Here is a 20,206-nt window from a genome sequence, read left to right on the forward strand (position 1 = left end):
ACCGTGTGACCACCAAAGTCGAAAGTCCAAAGCAAAGTCTCAAAGTCGATTTAAAATCTGAAGTCACAATGCCTTTCTCCCGTAAAGTATTAATTATGAATAGGTTTAATTAATTAAAAATCGATTGTATTTCGTATCGTGTGACCACCTCAACAATCGACTCCAATTATTTTACCTGAGCAAGTCAATTGAAAATCAAATCGGAAAATCGCATTGTGTACCCCACTACAATTCTTTGTAATGTTAATCAGTCTCGTGCCGTGTTTTTGTTTACATAGGTTCAATATACAAGTAAAAAAAAATTACAGCTGATTTGTCTATATTCTTATTCATTTTAAGCATGAATAAACAGTTCCTAACGTATAACACATATATAAGTCTATAACTGGAATTTTCATTTCAACATTCAAAATGTAAACAAAGCAATATAGTAAAGAATTGTGAGCTCTTTAATTCGCATATAACTCAACGAATGACACTCAAATTTTGGTTGCTCATTAAAAATGCCTTTCTAAAGCATTGTAAACATGCCTCTTTAATTGCATAGCTAAGTTTTCCATATGCCATTGTACATGTATGAATAGCGAACAGTCAATATGACGTCATGATATGACGTCACCGTCATTTATAAACAGCTTTGGCTCAAGAGTTAAATCAAGTTAAAAGAAAAATGTTTATATAAACAACTAGATGCTGTCATTAGACAGTAATACCCGCACCATGTGTTTGCCCCTAAATAACACTGTTTTGTACCAGTTTAATTAAAAATGAAGGCTACATGCAAACTCCGGTAATACATTTAAAAATTATAATTTTCAGAACTGAAGGATGAGATCCCTGCCCATATGATAATACACATCTTGACATGAGCAGCACTTTATGTGCAATTTGGGGTAGAACTGTTTGCAGTGAATTTTCAGTTAATCAATAATCTTAACATTTTATGTCATAGGAAGTATAATGGTCTATATAATTATTACAAACAAAATTAAAAATTAAATTATGCCCCCTCCCTGTGGCGGTTGCCAGTTTTAGATTTGCTTCTGTGTGCCTACATAAACATCATCGTGTGCACAGATTTAGAGAAGGGGTGGGAGTGAGTGGTCCAGACCCCCCCCCCCCTCCCCATGAAAATTCGTAAATTACCAAAAATACACCTTGGACCCCAATGCTCTTACAGACATGTAAACGCTCTAACCCATTGCGCTTCAATGTTAGGTAACATTATTTGGGGGGTAAATATTTAATCAATATTCAACATACTTTATTGTTTATCTCAATAGGAAGTATACATGTACATCACAATATGCAGGTGTCCTGCACCACCTTAAAGCTGTTATTTACCTAATAGAATAGTGCCAGTGGATTTGAAGAATAGGTCATAAAAGTACATGCATGTTACAAATGACTGATCTTTGTCTGAAGTTACATACACAACACAGGTTTGCATGTCTCATTAGCGGGTACTAGTTTTACCCCGCTCTTCGATTAGATGGGTTCACGTGTATACATACATGGGTGTTGCTAAAACGCGGAACGGAAAACGGAACGGAAGGAAAACGGAAAATCTTATCTAATGTTATTTACCTCATAGATTTGTTAAGTATGCTAAAACGATATACTTTATGTACCTTTTTAATTTTTTTTGAAAGATTAGCAATATTAGATTATTTATTCAAGAATATTTATTTCCTCAAAATTAACAGTACATGCATTGACCACTATATTCTGTCCCAAAATATCCTTGATTCACTTTTTGCTGTATTTAAGAAATAAACAACGTTATTTAGTGAACATGGCGTTATGAATAGCAATTGCTCTGCTGGCATAGTCCATGATGCGCGCTAGCGCATTATGGAAAATATGCCAGCAGAGCAGTTGCTATTCATAACGCCATGTACACTAAATAATCGTTGTTTATCACTTATATTTACATTTTACCACTCGCAAATACCCTGTATTAGCCTTGACCTTGACTTTAAGCTATTGCATCAAAATTAATCATTCAGACTGTAATGTATCTTTTAATTCACATAGATTTGTTAACAGAATCAATGATATGTTATAACAGTAATTCTTTTAAAATATTATTAATTTATAAGACAGGTTTTAATATTAAATACATCAATTTTATGGAGTTGAAGAAAAACACATCATGTATCATATAGTGGTTTAAAATCTAAAACATCGTTGAAAAGTATACGACGTCACATCTTTATGACGTCATAGTATACACACGGAGCAATTGCGATTATAGAAAAATAATTGCAGTTCCTCCGTATGGACTTACAGTGGGAAAGAACAATGCATATGCAAATATATTTATATATATACCTCAGGGTTCAAGCGATTCTCTTGTAGAAGCATTAAACATTCTCATTATTCTTTCTTTAAAACGTCCTCTCTAGCTTATCAGCTGGTATAAATACACGGCTAAAAATAAAGAAGTCTACGGGGTTTTGCATTTTAACAGACCCGGATGATAGTGTTGAAAAATTGTGCAAGGTCTTCTGAGTGACTTCCAAATGGAGAAAAGATGTCAACAATTTCCATTATAAATCGTCCAAATGTGCTGCATGAATATTTTGGGATCGACAGACTATAGTCCCAATATATAATCGGAAAATCAAACCAGGCAACGTCTAGAGCTCTCTGTTCGGATCGTATGTATATAGCTGCTGGAATAAACAACTGCATGCTTTGTAATGCAAACGAAAACAAAATTGCATTGCTAAAAATACTAGTTTCACAAATTACTAGTTTCACAAATTACCGGGTATTTTAATGTTTACTGTATTTTAATTTTTAATGTCGTCAGTCCTACGGTTTTTTTCTTCCAACTCAATGAGACTGTATCGTCTGTATGATAAAAGATAGTCTAGAACACCGAAAATTCAATTTTGATGTAAGTATATACACGTACATCATATTTGAAAATAATATAAAAATACTCAAAACACGCATAAAACGCTTACACTAACTGCGTAGGTTACGCTAATATGCCAGCAATACCATATAAGAGAAATAAGTAAAAAGTTATAGCTAATTTGCTCGTTTAATCATGTTAATGTTTCACAATTCGTATACATTTGATTTTTACGTTTCGTACTCAATTAAAGCCGAATGAATACAATGCTATAATTGATAGACATTCATATGAATATTAATAAGATAGCAACATGTTGATAATCATTCATTAGATATAAATAAAAGATACAAAGTAAATCGTTTCTGGCCAGTCTATACCTTTTTTAAGCGATAAACGTGATGATATTTTCCATTCCGTTCCGTTTTCCGTTCCGCGTTTTAGCAACACCCATACATACATGTCTGTGTTTTCCGTATGCAGAAAAGGATTACGGTAGTTAAGATCAGCTAAAGGAATTCATTATTGTGTTTTAATTGGATTATAATTATGATGTTGACCAATTTAGGTAAGCATAATACATGTAGTAGCAGTAGCACAATAGAATGAGATGCCAGCATGGGATTCCTGCCAGCATACATACACATGTTTCACTTTCTAAATGTAATCTCCTTTTGACAGCATACGCGGGCATGCTAAGGCTTCCCGATGGATTTTACATCGATGTGTAGAAAGTCACTTGTCTGTACTTCATACGATATGACGTCATAATTAACTTTGACGTCACGATCTGCATTCCTGTCGATAGTTCTCAGGGAATGTATCTCAACGTTAAAAGTGAATTTCATCAAATCAGTATAATACCGCATGTTTCCTATACATAGATGCTGCCGTTAATGCTAGATTTACAGAATTCATTCATATTAAAAACCAGTGTCAAATAATCGGCAGTTGTAAAGCTTCGTTATAAGTAAAAGACTATTCATAAACTAGTGGTTTAGAGACTCTCCCTGCTACGTGTAAACAACTGAAAGAAGAAATTTTAATGCATGTAAAACCAGCTTGGCGCAGGTGAAAGATCAACACAATTTTAGAATATTTTACGTAAAATTGGTAGAGAATATAAGTAACAATGTGAATCGTGCTACGGAAACGTACGGATTAACCCCAATTTTTTGTAAATCGCTTTTGATTAGTAAAACTGTGCATTATTTTGATGATTTTCTGGAATGTTTCAACAATATCTTTCATAAACGAAATATCTATTTCTTTCCCGAGCAAGAACTTCAAAGTATATGACTTAACAAAGAATTTTTCTTAAAAATGTGTATGATTTAATGTCATTAATCACCTGCGCCGATGCGATTTTAAAAGATCATTTGCAATATTAGGATTCGCCCGTCATGTGATTACAAAGAACATATGACGTCACAAAATGCATCAAATATAATGTTTAACATCGGTGTCAATAAATGTAACATATATTTTAAGAAATACTCCCGGTCAAAGTATTTTTGCGATGATTCAAATAATATCGTTTTCCAGTGGTATTTTAGCATCGGGACGCCTTAACATTGCTGCGTACTGTATCATCATCTTTTAATATTTAAATAAGCTTATCATCGTTACCTATCCTATCGCATTTGTAAAGTTTCTGTCATTTTAGTTGCAAAAGTTATTTTTTTCATTTGTCATACTGCATGCACTGTTGAGTTGACCCCATATTGACCCTGTATAAACAATTTCTTATTAAATTTGTGTATTACATATATAAGTAAGTGCAGACACTTATATTTTTTAATGAGTTATAATAGGAAGGAAGGAGTATTTCTTTCTTAATGTATTATAATGCATCAAATACAATGTAGGTCATGACCTTATGGGACTGTTCTTACCCCACGAAAGAGGAAAATACAAAATATCTTCTAAAGTCATTATGATGCATCAACTGGTGTAAAGAACATTAATGACCCCCAGGTGTGTTGTCTTTAACCCCCCGCCTTTATGAAATAGGAAATGATATGATTCACAGTATATTTTGTTAACTTCTGAGATCCTCATCCCAAAACGGTTTCATTTATTTTTGCTCTTTGTGTCATTGCGCGTAAAATTGTATTGTTAGATTATGCCCCCTTGGAGACACCCTGACATTTTAGAACTAAAAATAATAATGTATTTTATGTTATTCATATGTTATACAGTAGTGTTTGATCCATGTGGGTAATTCCTAGCCTAATGATGTCACTGCTTTGTTTAGGAGACTTTACAATTGCCCCAAATAGATGAATACACATGGCAGTGATGCATATACATGTAACATTTTGTTTATAAATCTTAAAAATTGAATTAAGCAATTTTCAAAATGTTGATGTGAATCACGAGAGAAAAATCAATCAAGAAATGATTTAAAATTTGCTACTGTACACATGTAAGAATGTATTAAGAAGACTGAATCTTTATAAGCAGGTTAGATTGGGGGGGGGTGTGGATGAATGTGGAGTATTAATGTAATTTTTTTTAAGAATAACATTTTTTACCAGTTTATAAAAGTTTTTAGACACCCAAATTATATTTTGATTTTAATAGATCATTCGACAAGGGAGGGGGGGGGGGGGGAGAACAGTTTATATTTGAGTTTGTTTGGGAGTGGGGGTTCCAAGTCATATATTTGACAATTTTTTAATGTAATTTAAAATAAGACTAAGCCATTCAGTCATGAACATGAATAGTATAGAACAAAACACAAACTAATACATGTACATGTATATATACATAGGAAGTGTTACAAAACAGATGATTGATCTATATCTGGGTTCTTAAATTGAATCATATATCAAGTACATATTATATTATTGTTTCTTTGTTCAAGGCATTTAAGGTGGTATGTAGGTCATGATCCCAAGTGCTCTTCCTGAAATTATCAAATATCATAAAAACCATTGAGATCCCCACCTTAATCCAAAGATATTATTCCTCCTTAGGTCATGCAGGCACATCAGATCATTATGGCATGTAAGTCATGACCCTAAGGGGTCATCCTGACCCCCTTAGAATCAGAAATTGTCAACATCTTTAAATTACCTGGTCTTGATGTTTGATGATCCTATCTTTATTTAATCTTTATTAATTATTAAGTCTCCTGAATGAAGTTTGGAGACTTATTGTTTTTGTACGGTTCTTAATACATGTATTATATTCTTCATCTTCTTTTTCTTCTTTCCCGCTCTGAACTTGTTTCTCAGAGATGGCTGAACATAATTGTACAAAACTCTAGGATATGATAGGCCTGCAAATCTAGTTGTGCATCCTGGTTTGATTTTTCTCATTTTGGGTGTGACAACCACTTTTCGGGGGAGGGGGGGAGGGGGGTTTCAAAAGGGTGTGGGGTCTAACATTGAACCTTGTAGGAAGAATCGTAGACTCTATTGTAAATGGTAACTTGAAAACGGACAAAGATAATAATATAGGATTTTCATAATCATATATTGGCTGTTACTGGCAATATATAGGGTTTATTAGATCTGACCCCTGGGGTCATCCCCACCCCCCAGGAATTTGAAATTACCATATATCTCAGAAACTGTTATAATCATGACCCCTAAACCATATATATTCATGTTTCTGATGTCAAAGGGGCATCAAATGTTATGTAGGTCATAGACCCTGTGAGTGGTCCTGACCCCTTCAAACAGGAAGTCCCTTAATATCTTCAAAACAGTTGAGATCCCCACCCTTAAACCATATATATTCTTGTTCCTTGTGTCAAAGGGCATCAAATGGTATGTAGGTCATGGGCCCCGGGGGTGGTCATGACCCCCCTTGAACAGGAAGTGCACGAATATCTTGAAAACGGTTGAGATCCCCACCCCTTAACCATATATATTCTTGATCCTTAAAGGGCATCAAAAGGTATCTACCGGTAGGTAATGGGCCTCAGGGTTAAATTTAATTTTTCAAAACCGTAATGCACATCTATGGAACAGTTCCTATCATATCCCAAGATATGATGTGTCTATCCATTAAATCATAAAAGGAGTTCTTAAGGATCTATGTTTTTTTTGAAGTGATAAACGTCAATTTTCTGCTACTTTTTGACTCCCTGGATAAAATTTAAATTTTTAAAACTTTACTGCACATCTATAGAACAGTTCCTATCATATCCCAAGATATGATTGTCTATCCATTAAATCATAAGAGGAGCTCTTGGATCTATGTTTTTTTTTTTAGTGATAAACATCAATTTTCTGCTACTATTTGACTCCCTGGATGAAATTTAAATTTTTAAAACCTTATTGCACATCTATAGGACAGCCCCAATTATATCCCAAGAGATGACGTAGCTACTCCAAAAGTTGTAAGAGGAGTTCTGGGAACCATATTTTTTTTGCAAAAAAACGTCATTTTTTGTTGCCCACTGATCCCCTTAATAAAAAAAAATTCTGGAACCTGATCACGCCTCAATATGACACCCCCAATCATATTCTAGAAGATCATTTGGCTACTGCCAAAAAAAAAGTTTTTGAAACCAGTTTTTTTGTGAAAAAACGTCATTTTTCAGCCATTAAATGACCCCCAGGACAAAATTGAAAATTCCGAAACCTTATTGCGCATCTAAAGGATACCCTAAAACATATTCCAAAAGATGATTTGTCTACTTTTGAAAATGTAGGAGGAGTTCGAGGAAGATGGTTTTTTGTGAAAAAACGTCATTTTTTACTAATTATTTGACCCCCAGGACTAACAGAGAATTTTTGAAACCTTTTTACAAAACAACATGATACCCCAAATCAAACTCCAAGAGTTTAGTTTGCTGGTTTATAAGATGTAAGAGCAGTTTGAGAAAGTAAAACGTGACAGACGGACGGATGGACGGACGGACAGACGGACAGACGGACGGACGGACGGAACAGGGTAACAACAATATACCCGAATTTTCTTTAGAAAGTGCGGGTATAATAAAATGATTTATGCTAGTTATGAAGGTAACGATCATTGCAGAACTACAATGCAAGAATTTGATATTATTATGCAAGCAAAACAATCTTGTAGATTCCTTCTTAAAACTGTGTCCCCTGCATCAATACTGGGACTCCAATATGAGTTAAATATAGACGTTTGTAGGGAAAATGTATAAAAAATCTTCTTAAAAATCATTATATCAAGGTCACAGTAATCTTTTGTCACTTTAAACAATTATTTATATTCCTTTGTACAATTTTATTAAGGCCTAATATAGTAAGGGTGCATAAAAGAAGCATTTTTTAGACATCATATCCTAGGATATAGGATGCATCATTATGAATTATTTGATGCATCTTAGATCCTTGGATATGATGTTAAAACAAGAAGGCTTCTTTTAATGCATATAAATGTATTGTCACATCTAGGAATATATGAGAATATTTGTGAGTTTCGAAACCTTTGAGATGAATTTCATATTTAAAATTTTTATTTTAGAATTCTACACCATCCCTCAAGACAGGTCCTTTCTCTGCTGTTAATGGATCATACTACAAATACATTGAAACATCAAGAGGAGAAGGTTATCCTACTTTCATATCTGGTCAAACGGCGATTCTCGAAAGTTTCATCAAATTTTCAGGTGCATCGTCATTATTTTACGTTTTTGGATTTAATTCAATAAGATTATTTTTTTTTTATCAAAAAAGACTTTTTAAATAATGAGTAAAGAAGGAAGATAAGTGCTAAGACTCATTAAACTGCAATTTTCCCCCATTTGATATTTGACTTTTTTTGCCTGTATATTCCACCAAATTTCATCAAATGTTGTTTTTAAATATTCAAAGTGATTATTTCAAATATCAATTATATTACTGAATATGGAAACAAAGATTATCATTGGGATGTATAAAATGCACAAATTTGTAAAAAAAAAACAAACAACAACAACAACAACAAAACACCCCCCCCCAAAAAAAAAAACAAAACAAAAAAACAACTCACACTTACTCGAACAAAAAATGGCATCAATAAAAGGAGTACACAAGATATCATCTAAAAAAAATTTCTCTGATTTAATTTCTTTGACATTTTAGATTGTCATATGTAGAAACATCATATGTAATTCAGGTATTCCACACCTCAATTTGTATCAAAATTTTCCCGAGAAGAATATCACTGAAATCAGTAGACAAAACATACTTCAAAAATACCAAAACAATGATAATATTTATAATGTTCATTGTACATGTATATGGCCCTCAGTAATGGCGCAGTTGATTTCACCTATTTTGCACGTAAAATGCAATTTCATCCCGATTGACATTGTTGTCAGTATTTTTAATGTAGCAAAATAGATATATTAATAACTACAATATGATTAAGAATTAAAAAAAAAAAAAACTTTTTGGAAATCAAGAACTTTATAAAATTAAAGAAGTTTGTCTAGATTTGCATTCGGTAATATTTTGGTATGATAATACATGGAGGTCAATAATGTCGATTTTCATTCAAATGCTTTCAAAAGTACTTTTTTTTTCAACAATTTACTTAAATAAATTCAGATTTGTTCCTAATGTTTGAATTAGTTTATACTGAACGTCAATATCAAACTTTCTAGATTTAACTTTTAAATATTAAACAGGACCTACGAATAGTGTTTCAAACCTAATAAATGTTAAAACATGTTAATCAAATGAAAATGATATTGACATTTTTTAAAATCACTTGATTTTGCCACTTTTCTTTAAAATACTTCAACAGAAAAACCTTTTTTATTGATTTTGATTGAATGTTGTGTAATAATGAAATAGCCAATCTTTCTGTACTGAATAGATAACAATAATCTAACTTATTTTAGATATAATGATCGTGTGCGCAATGAACTAAAAACGCGACGGGTGAGAACCCTAAACCACACATGTTTTCGATTCCATGCATGAAATTCATTTCTAAACGTCTTCTTGTGTTTGTTGAAAATTAAATAATTCCTATACTTGGTCGTATTCCAGATATAACCTACTGCCTCACGATGTACTACCACATGTACGGAGGCTACATAAACACTCTCACCATCAGAACTCAGAAAGGGAACAACACCGCCATAGACCGCTGGAAATTGTCTGGTAACCAAGGTGATGTCTGGCATCATTTGTCAGGGGTCAACCTTCCTTTGGACTCCCAAACAAAAGTAAAGAGATAGTTTCAAACTTGTTTACTTTTCGATAAATATTCCTTATATTGAGTGAATCGCTGTTTAAGATCTTTGTTTTTCATCATTTTTTTTTAGATCATCATCGAAGCAACAAAGGGGGCTTACTATGAGGGGGACATTGCAATTGATTCCATCGAGTTGTTGCCGTTGGCATGTCCTTAGAAAGTAACAGAGTGACCAAACTTATCTTATATGCGCTTTTGATTTATTTTACTCATTTTTATTATTTGATTTGTAAAATAAACATTTTAAATTTCGAATAACCAATTGTTCTTTTGCGCATTTGGAGTGAGTTGGCTTAGTAAAGATTTATCAGATATTTCATTGGTTTTTTGACTTGTTTAGTATTTCGTAAACTTTTTATCAAAAATTAAACGTCCAGTTGGATCATATGTTTCATTGCAATTTAATAATCAATTCATTTACATGTAAGTCATTATTTTGATTTCAAGTTTTGTTTACTTCTTTGTATTTTTTGCAGTCAAATAAATATTACATGTACCTTCATATCATAACCGTTGGATCTAATTTGCATAGTTAAAGTACCTTATAACAAAAACGTTATTTGAGATAAAATAACGCAACGATGTTACGTTATCGTCACCAGTTGTATATGTTGTAACTTGAATTCAGTAATTTCGATTTGTAGCTTTTTTTCTATCATTTTGAACCTCGAAATAAATAAAATATAAATGACCATCTGTCTATCTGCTCTGCTACACGTTACACTCCTCATATGAACAAGCATTCTGAGAGTATTGCATAAGCAATACAAGTCTTCTAGCCGCATCCCATATTCTTTATGTGCTAAATGGGTTTGGAAATAATCGGTTTAAGATTTTTTAAAACGACAAAACCAATTATCACTTACAAAAAAGGTCGTAAAATTTACTTTGGTTCTTTTGGGTTCATTTGGGTAAATAGACAATATAATGATATGTTCAAAAAATTAATGCAGCTTTAATGCAAATTGTTGTCCTTTATGAAAATGGTGTGAATTATTCGGAAATAAACAGTTGCTTTTGAGAGATTGTAAGACGTCTTTAAAGCCTGAAAGCATCAACTTTCGTTGTCGAGAAACATATATCCCTCCAGAACTTTGTAAGCATTTGGTCGCATTCCGCGCATTACATCGTATGCTAAAACCATATATCTCCACGGCATATCACAGAAATCAGCCCATGTAGTGTACAAATTAACTTCTCGAATTTTTAAGGAGAGGGAGAAATAATAAAATCATTAACAGAGGGTAATGTTTAAATAAATAAAAAATATATGTACAGCAAAATAAAACAAAACAAAGGAGATTACTTTTTCAGTGAGGGGGTAGTGGGTTTTTTTCTTTTTGTTTCAATTTAAATTGTCTTATTGCCCCATTTTAAAGAGCTTAAAATTTAAGGTAAAAATAGGACTATCAGCTATATTTGATAACTATTTTGACGTCAATAGCGCCTGCTCGGTGCACATTTCTTCAAGATCAGAATTTTTTACATATGATTTAAAACTTCGCTAGACCGAATTACGATTGTTTTTCTAACGCCTTTGCCCATTAAGAAAGTTCAAGGAGAAAATGAAATGAAGCTGTATGCCATTTTGACCTAAATAACACCTTTTTGAGAAGGCCAGCAAATTTCATTTTTATATGTAGAATGGTAGGTTAAACTTGAAGCTAAAACCACCCTGAAATGTACATGGGTTAAATACCGTAAAGGATGAACCAGAACGATGCTATAACAGTACTTTTACAGTACGGTACTTTTTAACAATGTAGTACTATATGGGCGGCGAAAATGGTACAATATGGGCGGCGGAAATATAACTTTATGGGCGGCGAAAATGGTACTATATGGGTGGTAGAGAGGGTAAAAAAAGACGTTAATGCAAAACGAACGACTCATTTTTAAAATCATGCTTGAATTTGAAACAGACCCGCTTAAAAAAAAACAACCTTTTTTGCAAAATCAACAGAAACCGATGTACATTGCTTACAACTTGTCGGTGGAAATCACCTCCAATTTACCCAATAAGTGTATTTATGTGTGAATGTCTTGCTGATATTAAGTGATGGGCATTTTCGGGCTTCGACATAAGGTTACAAAGTAATTACATATACTAGCGTAATAAAAAAGTAACAGCAAATTAATAAATAACGTTATAAGTGTAGTAGTGAAGAAGTGTTAGTACTAAAATAAAAAAACACTCTGTAAAATCGTTAATTTTTAACACACATGTTACAAAAAAAAATGATAATTCTCTAGAGAAGAAATAATAATTAAAAATATACGGGAATTGTGTTACGCAGTGATGTCAAAAATGACGTCATAATAAAACGCTGATATGGATCTGTTCAACAAAGAATTGAACTTTGAAGGGTTGAAAGCTGTATTATGAGTATCGTTCACCAATCACTACCGTGAAATGATGCAAAAAAGTACCTAATTCAGAAAAAAATCTTTTAAAAACCCAGATATAGCGTCTAGTAAAAAGATTTAAGAAAACAGGATCTACAGATGAAGGAAGAAAGATAAACACAGTGAGACCAAAAACTGGACAGACACCGAAAGGTAAAAAAGTGAATGAAGATACTCAACGAAGGTCAGTTCAGAAAGTAACTAACGGCTTACCGCATACTAGTAAGAAAGCAAAACAAGTGTATACAGAACGCTTCGTTTTGATTTGAAACAGACACTTCATGCTGTGTCAATCATGCATGCAGCATTTGAAACAATCAGACATCACAAGCAAACAAGAGCTGGATACAAGACCATCCAAACATTGTGAAAAAAAAGTTTGTTTTCCGGAGAAGCCCACTGATGTTTGAGTGCTTTTGTAAATAAGAGAAATTACTGCATTTGGGGAACAGAAACACCAAGCTTTTACCTGGAGAAGCCAATGCATGGAAAGAAAATAACTGTTTGGGCTGCTCTTAGCGCGTTGACTAGTTAGAGTAAACCGCTTTTTCTCTTTCAAAACAAATAATAGTTGAGCTTCTCATTCTCAAGATTAGAGCCCCTTACACTATTTCTATGGGGTTATCTGAGATATGGTAAGGGCGAACCTGCTCCTTGAACACTTTGCGATTTAATAGGTTAACAACCAAGTGAAAAATGAAAAGCATAATCCTTGTCATTTGTGCTGCAGTAATTTAGATTTTAATAATTACAAGTAATGGAAAGGTAGTAGCATATTATGTTAAAGTATCACATAATTTAGAAGTATAATCAAAACAAATACTAAATTTAGGCACATGAGAAAGTTCCAATTGCGACATATGTAAACAGGTAGCCATGCTATGACCTTAAATTGCTAGTATTAAATAATGGTCTCTATGATATTTAAGTGTACCTAGGTACTGTGCATTGAATGGTGTTAATGATAATTAATAGAATGAAGTCTGTGACTCTTGTAGCAATGCGTAGTATTCCTAAATGATGTTATGAAACCAGGTGAATAATACGGGCTTAATAATATCCAAATTGAGAGTTTAAAAACAAGTGTCATATTTGGCGATTCTGTATCTGCAACGACAGCTCTGGTACTCTATATTGACTCATGTATTGTGTATTCTATATATTAACCTTTGTAACCTTTTATGCCATGAATGAATGAACGTATCATGAGTAAGTGATGCCTCATACTAGATGGGGGACTCCGAGACCCAGGACTCCTGCATCCAGACTCTTTGATTGGCAGTTTTGACGGTTCTGTTACTTTATTTAGGAATAAATATTAATCTTAATTTTGAACACTAAATGTTCACTAATGATCGTCGTAAATGGGCCGAACAAGTCAAAACTGTCCATCATCTGTAAAATGTTATATATACCTATGTAAAATGATGTTGGGCAGATAGATTCCGCTTATAGAGAGATTCCGCTTATAGAGATTCTGAGACACTTGATTTGGGCTGCTTTTAGTTGATGTAATTCTAACTATACGATCACGATTGTTAATAAACTATTGGTCAAAGAAGTACTGGACTTCGAGTTGTGTATCATCGCCAGAAGATAACAAAGTCTGAAGGCTTACATGAACATGTTTGAAGATTTGGGGATGCTTTTACTTTTTCTCGTTTTTAAGAAATACCAACAGTAAAACCGAAAACTGGTGATGTATTTACTCAAGCTATATCTATTTAATTTGTAGTGAACTTTTTACATAATAAGTCGTGGATTGGAGAAAACCGATTTTGACGGTCTATGAACACATATGAGCTTCTTTTATAAAGAAGATACCTAATGTATGGCAGCTTGTTTTTATGAACAAAGAAATTTCATCCCCAACGAGTATGAGCTCTTGCTAATATAGCTCTTTAAGCCTACATACCGAAGTGAAGAAGTGTTAGCGATGAAATAGTGTGACCTTTTAAATGCGTGGGTATTTTCAATTATAAATTCAATATACTTATGAAGATTAATGCAACAAAATATAGTTTCGTAGAAAAAACATAAAGCCGTTCTTTTAGGAAAAAATCTGACTTTATGAAACCAAATACAGAACTATGCATTCCCTGTCGTCTCAATTGTAATGTATATTTCATTACATGATACTTATCTTTCTACTGTATAAAGCTACATGCAAACGAACACCCAATATAATCGCAAACGAAATAAAAAGGTCAAATCATCTGATCAAAATTGGTATTATAATACGAAGATAGCATGATTGGAACCCCACTGGTACTGGATTAGATGATCAGATGGAATTATGTCCTTTTTTGGTCCCCCAGAAGACCCTTGATATACACGACACACGGAATAAAGTAGACCTATCGTTTTAGGTAAACAATCTATGGCTATCTAATTTCCGATTGATGTTTGCAAATGTAGAGAAAAAGGTTCCTAGGATTAGTATCAAACATTTTCAATATCAATCTGCAGTCTAAATATTCCGACCAGTTATCATTATATCTGAGCGTTTGTACTGAATAGGAACTAAAAATTCATCTAGTTGTACAAAATGTAAGAGATAATTAACAATAAATTTAAGTTTAAATCGGACGGAAAATCAGACAAAAACTTGGAGTGGCCTAAATGTAAAGTAACTAGTTAACAAAGTACAACCTGGTCCAACTCACAAGAAAGAGAATTCAGGACAACGGAGGTTAAATGTTCTGTACAGTTTTGGTTTATCTGACCCTCTGGGTCAGTTCAACACGTTGCTCTGGAAGTTGTGTTCTATTTGAACTCGCACAGGAAGTGTCGCCGACTGAGTCCATACAGGTGATATCTAACTACTCGGCCGCTTCAAGGACGGAGCTGTTCGGCATCTGTGCCCCAAGGTGTATGAAGGACATTCGGTGCAATGCTTTCGACATTTGCAATGGCGAATGCCGAACCATAAGAGGATGGCTTCCGGTATATACAGACAGTGGATCTGGGAATGTGTGCGAACGCCATCAAATCGTAAGACCTAGGTTTGGGGCACTCTTGTTCAATTCCGGCATCGTGTTCACTCTGAAAAGTATCGCACTTAATTAATCATATTAATATTAATCTGTATATTTTTTCTTTGACAAATATTTTAAGAAAGTTAAATTGTGTATAAACTAGTTGAAAATCTAAAAGTTTGTTAACACGATTCTAAGAAATGAATTCAACCACAGTAGACAAATATTAGTTAATTAGCGGTGATAATACAAGTTGTAAATGCAAATATCAATTATATGGATATATTTGTTGACATACCTTTTTGCCATTATAAGTAAAGATTTAATGTATGATGTTAATATACATATATTTTCATTTAATTTCCGATGTAATATTATGTTTATCAATTGGAGCAACAAATTACTAGATGCAATACAGAATGGTAAACATTCCTTGGTGCAATATATGATTTATTAATTTATTGCCCGGTTTTTCTATAATTCCATTTTCTTTTTTAGAATAAATGAGTGTAATTTATTACTTTTTTCTATTACAACATAAAAAAATTAGAAAGATATATACATACTCTTGTTAACTTGTCTATGGATTCTTTTGAGTTTCTAGCACATAAACACCTAAATACATGTTTAGTTACATATTTGTTTTACCATGTTCATAATGTTATATAAAACACCATATTTTAATAGCGGTTCCGCTTGTATAAGTTGATGTAATTTGAACTTAAATTTTTGTCTTTTAGGACTGTGATGCTGGTTATTATTATGACAGACAAACAGAGAGATGCGTTCGTCATTGTAAGTAATGTCTTTCTAGCGGCTCATAGCTATGACATTGCGTTCTTTTTATTACATGCATTTTAAACCTCACACATATATTTAAACTAATTAATGAATATGTTTAAACTTTTTGTCAAATGGTATATGCTGAAAACTAAAGATTGCGAATAATCGAATTACAATATACATTTACAGTAAAACTCGTTTAGTACGAACACGGATATTGCGAATTCACGGATATAACGAAGTCATCTTGGATCCCCAGCTATTTCTTAGGTCCCAGTGACTTCGTAATAACCGAGTTTTGCTGTACCATTATTACAAAATACAAAGTGTTAAGCAATGTGACACACCAAGTTTTGAAAAGAACGAACGACAGTGCTTTCATCTATTAAAATCATTGTCAGTACATACTGTACACAAATAGATAATTTAGCAATGATATATAAAATAGTGGTAGTTTTTTATGTATCAGACAAACAGAGAGATGCGTTCGTCATTGTAAGTGATGTCTTTCTAGCAGATCAAAGCTATGATATTTTTTTCGGTTTTATTACATGTATTTTGAAACTTATTCATATATTTGAACTGAATAATGAATATGTTCAAACTTTTTGTCAAATGGTATATGCCGAAAGCTAAGGATTGCAAACATTCGATTTACAATATACCATTATTACAAAATAGTTAGTGTTTAGCATTGGGACACACCAAGTTTTGAAAAGAACGAACGACAGTGCTGTTATTTATTAAACCTATTGTCAGTACATACTGTACACAAATATATATTTTAGCAATGATACATAAAATAGTGGTAGTTATTGTATGTATCATTAACATGTTATTGTAGATTACTGTGATTTTGAATTGGTGACTGAAACATCGTGCTTTCTCTCGGAATCACATGCAGACAATGCTGATTGGACACGGCACACGGTTGTACATTTTTTTTTTCAAAAATTATTATTAAAAAATTTTGTTTATTCAGAATGTTAACAAAACCACTAGATATCACGATTTGATCCGTTTACTTTTTCAGTTGTTCTATTTATAGCAATGTTGCTCATAGCTAGTCTTTGTTTTGAGAAATGATAATTTTTTAAAAATTATTAACCTTTTAATTCATTATAGATAATTATATAGTGCTTACAGACTTTACAAATTGAATGCTTGATGAATTATATTGGTGATTCTTAGGGAACAACTCCGTATTCTAATACTGGCCCGTCGTCAGCAAAGTTTGGGAGTTATTACAAGTATCTCCAGTCAGCATATTACGCGGGATAAACAGGCATTCTCGAAAGCATCGAACACTTTGAAGGTGAATTGACTGAAATAATTTATCAAGAATACGGAAAACAACTAACATTGTATTTATGAAACTTCAATTCTCGTATCAAAAAAATAAAACGAATTTGATACTTATGGAAACAAAATTTAATTCCTGGTTTTTTTCGTTTCTCTTTTTTTTTTCAAACAGATAAAACATACTGCCTTTCGCTTTACTATCATATGTATGGCAGCTATATGAACAGTTTGTTAATTTCAACGCAAAATGGCACTGATACCCCTAATAACCACTGGACCATGACGGGTAACCAAGGAAACGCGTGGTACAGACTGTCGGGTCTAAACCTTCAATTAGATCATAATACAAAGGTTATCTGTCAACATCTATTTACTTCTCCTTTCTATATACATCTACAAGCACCAACTGAGAACATTACTACATTAATACTATTGTTTGTATATAAGTATAACCCCCTCCCCCCTCTAAAAAAAAATAAATAGAATTAAAAATAGAAACAAACAAACAATCATATCAAAAAGAAAAATCAAACGAAAAAAAAAAAAAAAAAATACAAAAAAAAATACCCCCCCCCCCCCCAAAAAAAAACCAATAAAAAAAACAAGCAAAGCAAAAAAAAAAAGAAGAAGATAAAAAACCACTTTTTTTTCATAAATGAAATCTATGACTTAAAATGACCAAGATTCATATGAACCGTGTAACCGTTAATCAAGGAACTAGAGCTAGTAACTGCACTAAATAGTTACATTTACATTTTCCAGTGTCTTTTCCTGTGATAACAATACGTATCAATTTTATACTATATAACTTATAATTTCAAATACGCCAAATTGAGGCGTCAGCGGGGTTAGCTTATTTTGCATTTAAATATTTAATCCTACGACGGTTTAAAATTATATAAATATAAGTTATAAGGAATCATTCTTTGAATATTATGAGGTGATAATTTCGGTAGGGGCGTGAGCAGATCTATCATAAAGCCCTGGATTTGATCACACCCCGACCAAAATTATCATCTCATAATACTTAAAGAATGATTCCTTATTCCTTAAGTAAAATATTTTTATTCAGACAGGTAGACATAGTGATGTCAGCCCAAAATCTACAGATGTAGATGTTTTTATACTTATACGTAAACAACATATAAAAGGATGGTACACTAAAGTTGGAAATATATGGTTTGCTACTTCCGATTTGAATGCAACACCAATAAAGGGCCCAGAAATACCGAAACCCCAAACTTAAGAGATAATCTGAGATAAGATAGTACTTAATACTTTTCTTTTACAGGTTTTAATCACAGGAGAACAAGGGGCTTACTACGCTGGAGATATTGGCATAGATTTCGTAGAGCTTTGGCCGTTTGCGTGCCCTTACAGTGCCTGACATCTTTACAAGTTTTTGTTGCGTTTTGGTCAATATCTCTATTTGTCTTGAAAATCCACAGAGATGTGTCTTTACTCTTTTAATGATACAGATGTTCTACTGCATTATAATGCGTAATGAATTGTTAACCCACCTTAGCCAGATAAAGGCATAAGACAGCATGGCTTTTTTATTAGTGTTTATATACATAAAAAGAGTAGTTGTTATTACTTATATTCTTACATGGTAAATCTCCGAAATATCCATATTATTTTCGTACTCATATAATTTCGACAAGTATGGTAAATAATTAAGGATAATTTTAATGTTTTTGAGATAAATAATGTCAACGTTTGAAATTAGGACATACAATCATATAAAACTGACATAATCTCGGGTACAAATAAGGCATTGATTAACATATAATGGAAGAGATAAATTTAAAGAAATGCTTCTTTTCTTTAACTTTTGTTTTTGCATTAGATATGAATTCGGGGAGAATATCTGCCAGTGCTAGAGAAGAGTTAAACCTTAATCAAGGATTTGTGTACTTTTTTAAGACGAAAAATGCTTTTTTGCTGATTTAATACTCTCTATGTTGTGAAAAAAATAATAATCTAGTTCTCATTTATATCCGTAAAAGAGTTAAATATTTACGATTTTTTGTGTACATTTAGACAACAAAAATCCTTTTTGGTGATTTAATACGCTGTATTTTATGTAATAATAATCTCTTTTTTATTTGTATCCGTGTTCAAATTTTGTAGAATCTGAGTACTCTGTTTACTAGTTTTAAAGTTAAAGAAGTACATGCATAAATAATATTTGTTTACATTTTTATAACAACACATCTTTAAAAAATTAGATCAGGTTTTACTTAACCACATATCTTTCCGTGATTTCCTGCTGGATTAGAACTCTGGAGAGGAATTCCATTGAATGATAAACATCTAAAATTATCTGAATGCAGGTATATGAATACATTGTGGTCAAATACTACATATTAAGTACAGGCACATGTATCTAATATATCAAACGATAATTCAATTCCCCGCCATTACTTTCTGACATATGCTTTTAATAATTTTTGTTGTAATTATTCTATCTCACAAATTATAACTGCGCAAAAAATGCATAACCACATTTAGTATGACCAAGTAATTGTCGTAAAGACCTCAATCGTTAAGATAGAATCCTGTTACTACTACATTTAAGAATGTGATAACTTGCAAGCATTAAAGTGTGACAAATATGTGTTCCCTTCTGTTGCACCATTTCAATCAAGATAAAATGTAATTAAATCTTAATTGTTTCGTGTCGATTGTT

The 20,206-nt window shown here is 32.6% G+C and overlaps 2 protein-coding genes and 1 long non-coding RNA gene across 5 annotated transcripts in view; 2 read left to right on the forward strand and 1 right to left on the reverse strand.

Moving 5' to 3' along the window:
- The window catches only part of LOC105347601 (inhibitor of nuclear factor kappa-B kinase subunit epsilon), a 384,423-nt gene that overhangs the window by 121,819 nt on the left and 242,398 nt on the right, over positions 1-20,206 (reverse strand). The window lies entirely within an intron of this gene.
- LOC136274802 (uncharacterized) lies at positions 8,329-10,394 on the forward strand. Its single transcript, XR_010713219.1, has 3 exons — positions 8,329-8,468; positions 9,838-10,016; positions 10,116-10,394. It is a non-coding gene; the product is annotated as an uncharacterized lncRNA (long non-coding RNA).
- LOC105347599 (uncharacterized) lies at positions 14,838-19,062 on the forward strand. The gene is made up of 6 exons (XM_034452444.2): positions 14,838-15,445; positions 16,170-16,224; positions 17,057-17,142; positions 17,404-17,527; positions 17,687-17,865; positions 18,806-19,062. The coding sequence occupies exons 1-4, from the start codon at positions 15,149-15,151 to the stop codon at positions 17,491-17,493; spliced, it is 528 nt and encodes a 175-aa protein (XP_034308335.2). The 5' UTR covers positions 14,838-15,148; the 3' UTR covers positions 17,494-17,527; positions 17,687-17,865; positions 18,806-19,062.

This window comes from Magallana gigas, chromosome 4 (assembly GCF_963853765.1).
Source record: "Magallana gigas chromosome 4, xbMagGiga1.1, whole genome shotgun sequence".
In the NCBI taxonomy this organism is placed as follows: domain Eukaryota; kingdom Metazoa; phylum Mollusca; class Bivalvia; order Ostreida; family Ostreidae; genus Magallana; species Magallana gigas.

What these genes read in the sequence shown, in the direction of transcription:
- LOC105347599 (XM_034452444.2), top strand. Translation starts at nt 15,149, where the DNA reads ATGTTCTGTACAGTTTTGGTTTATCTGACCCTCTGGGTCAGTTCAACA. An exon ending in TGTGCGAACGCCATCAAATC is followed by an intron (nt 15,446 to 16,169) that starts GTAAGACCTAGG and finishes TTTGTCTTTTAG; the next exon opens with GACTGTGATGCTGGTTATTA. An exon ending in CTGATTGGACACGGCACACG is followed by an intron (nt 17,143 to 17,403) that starts GTTGTACATTTT and finishes GGTGATTCTTAG; the next exon opens with GGAACAACTCCGTATTCTAA.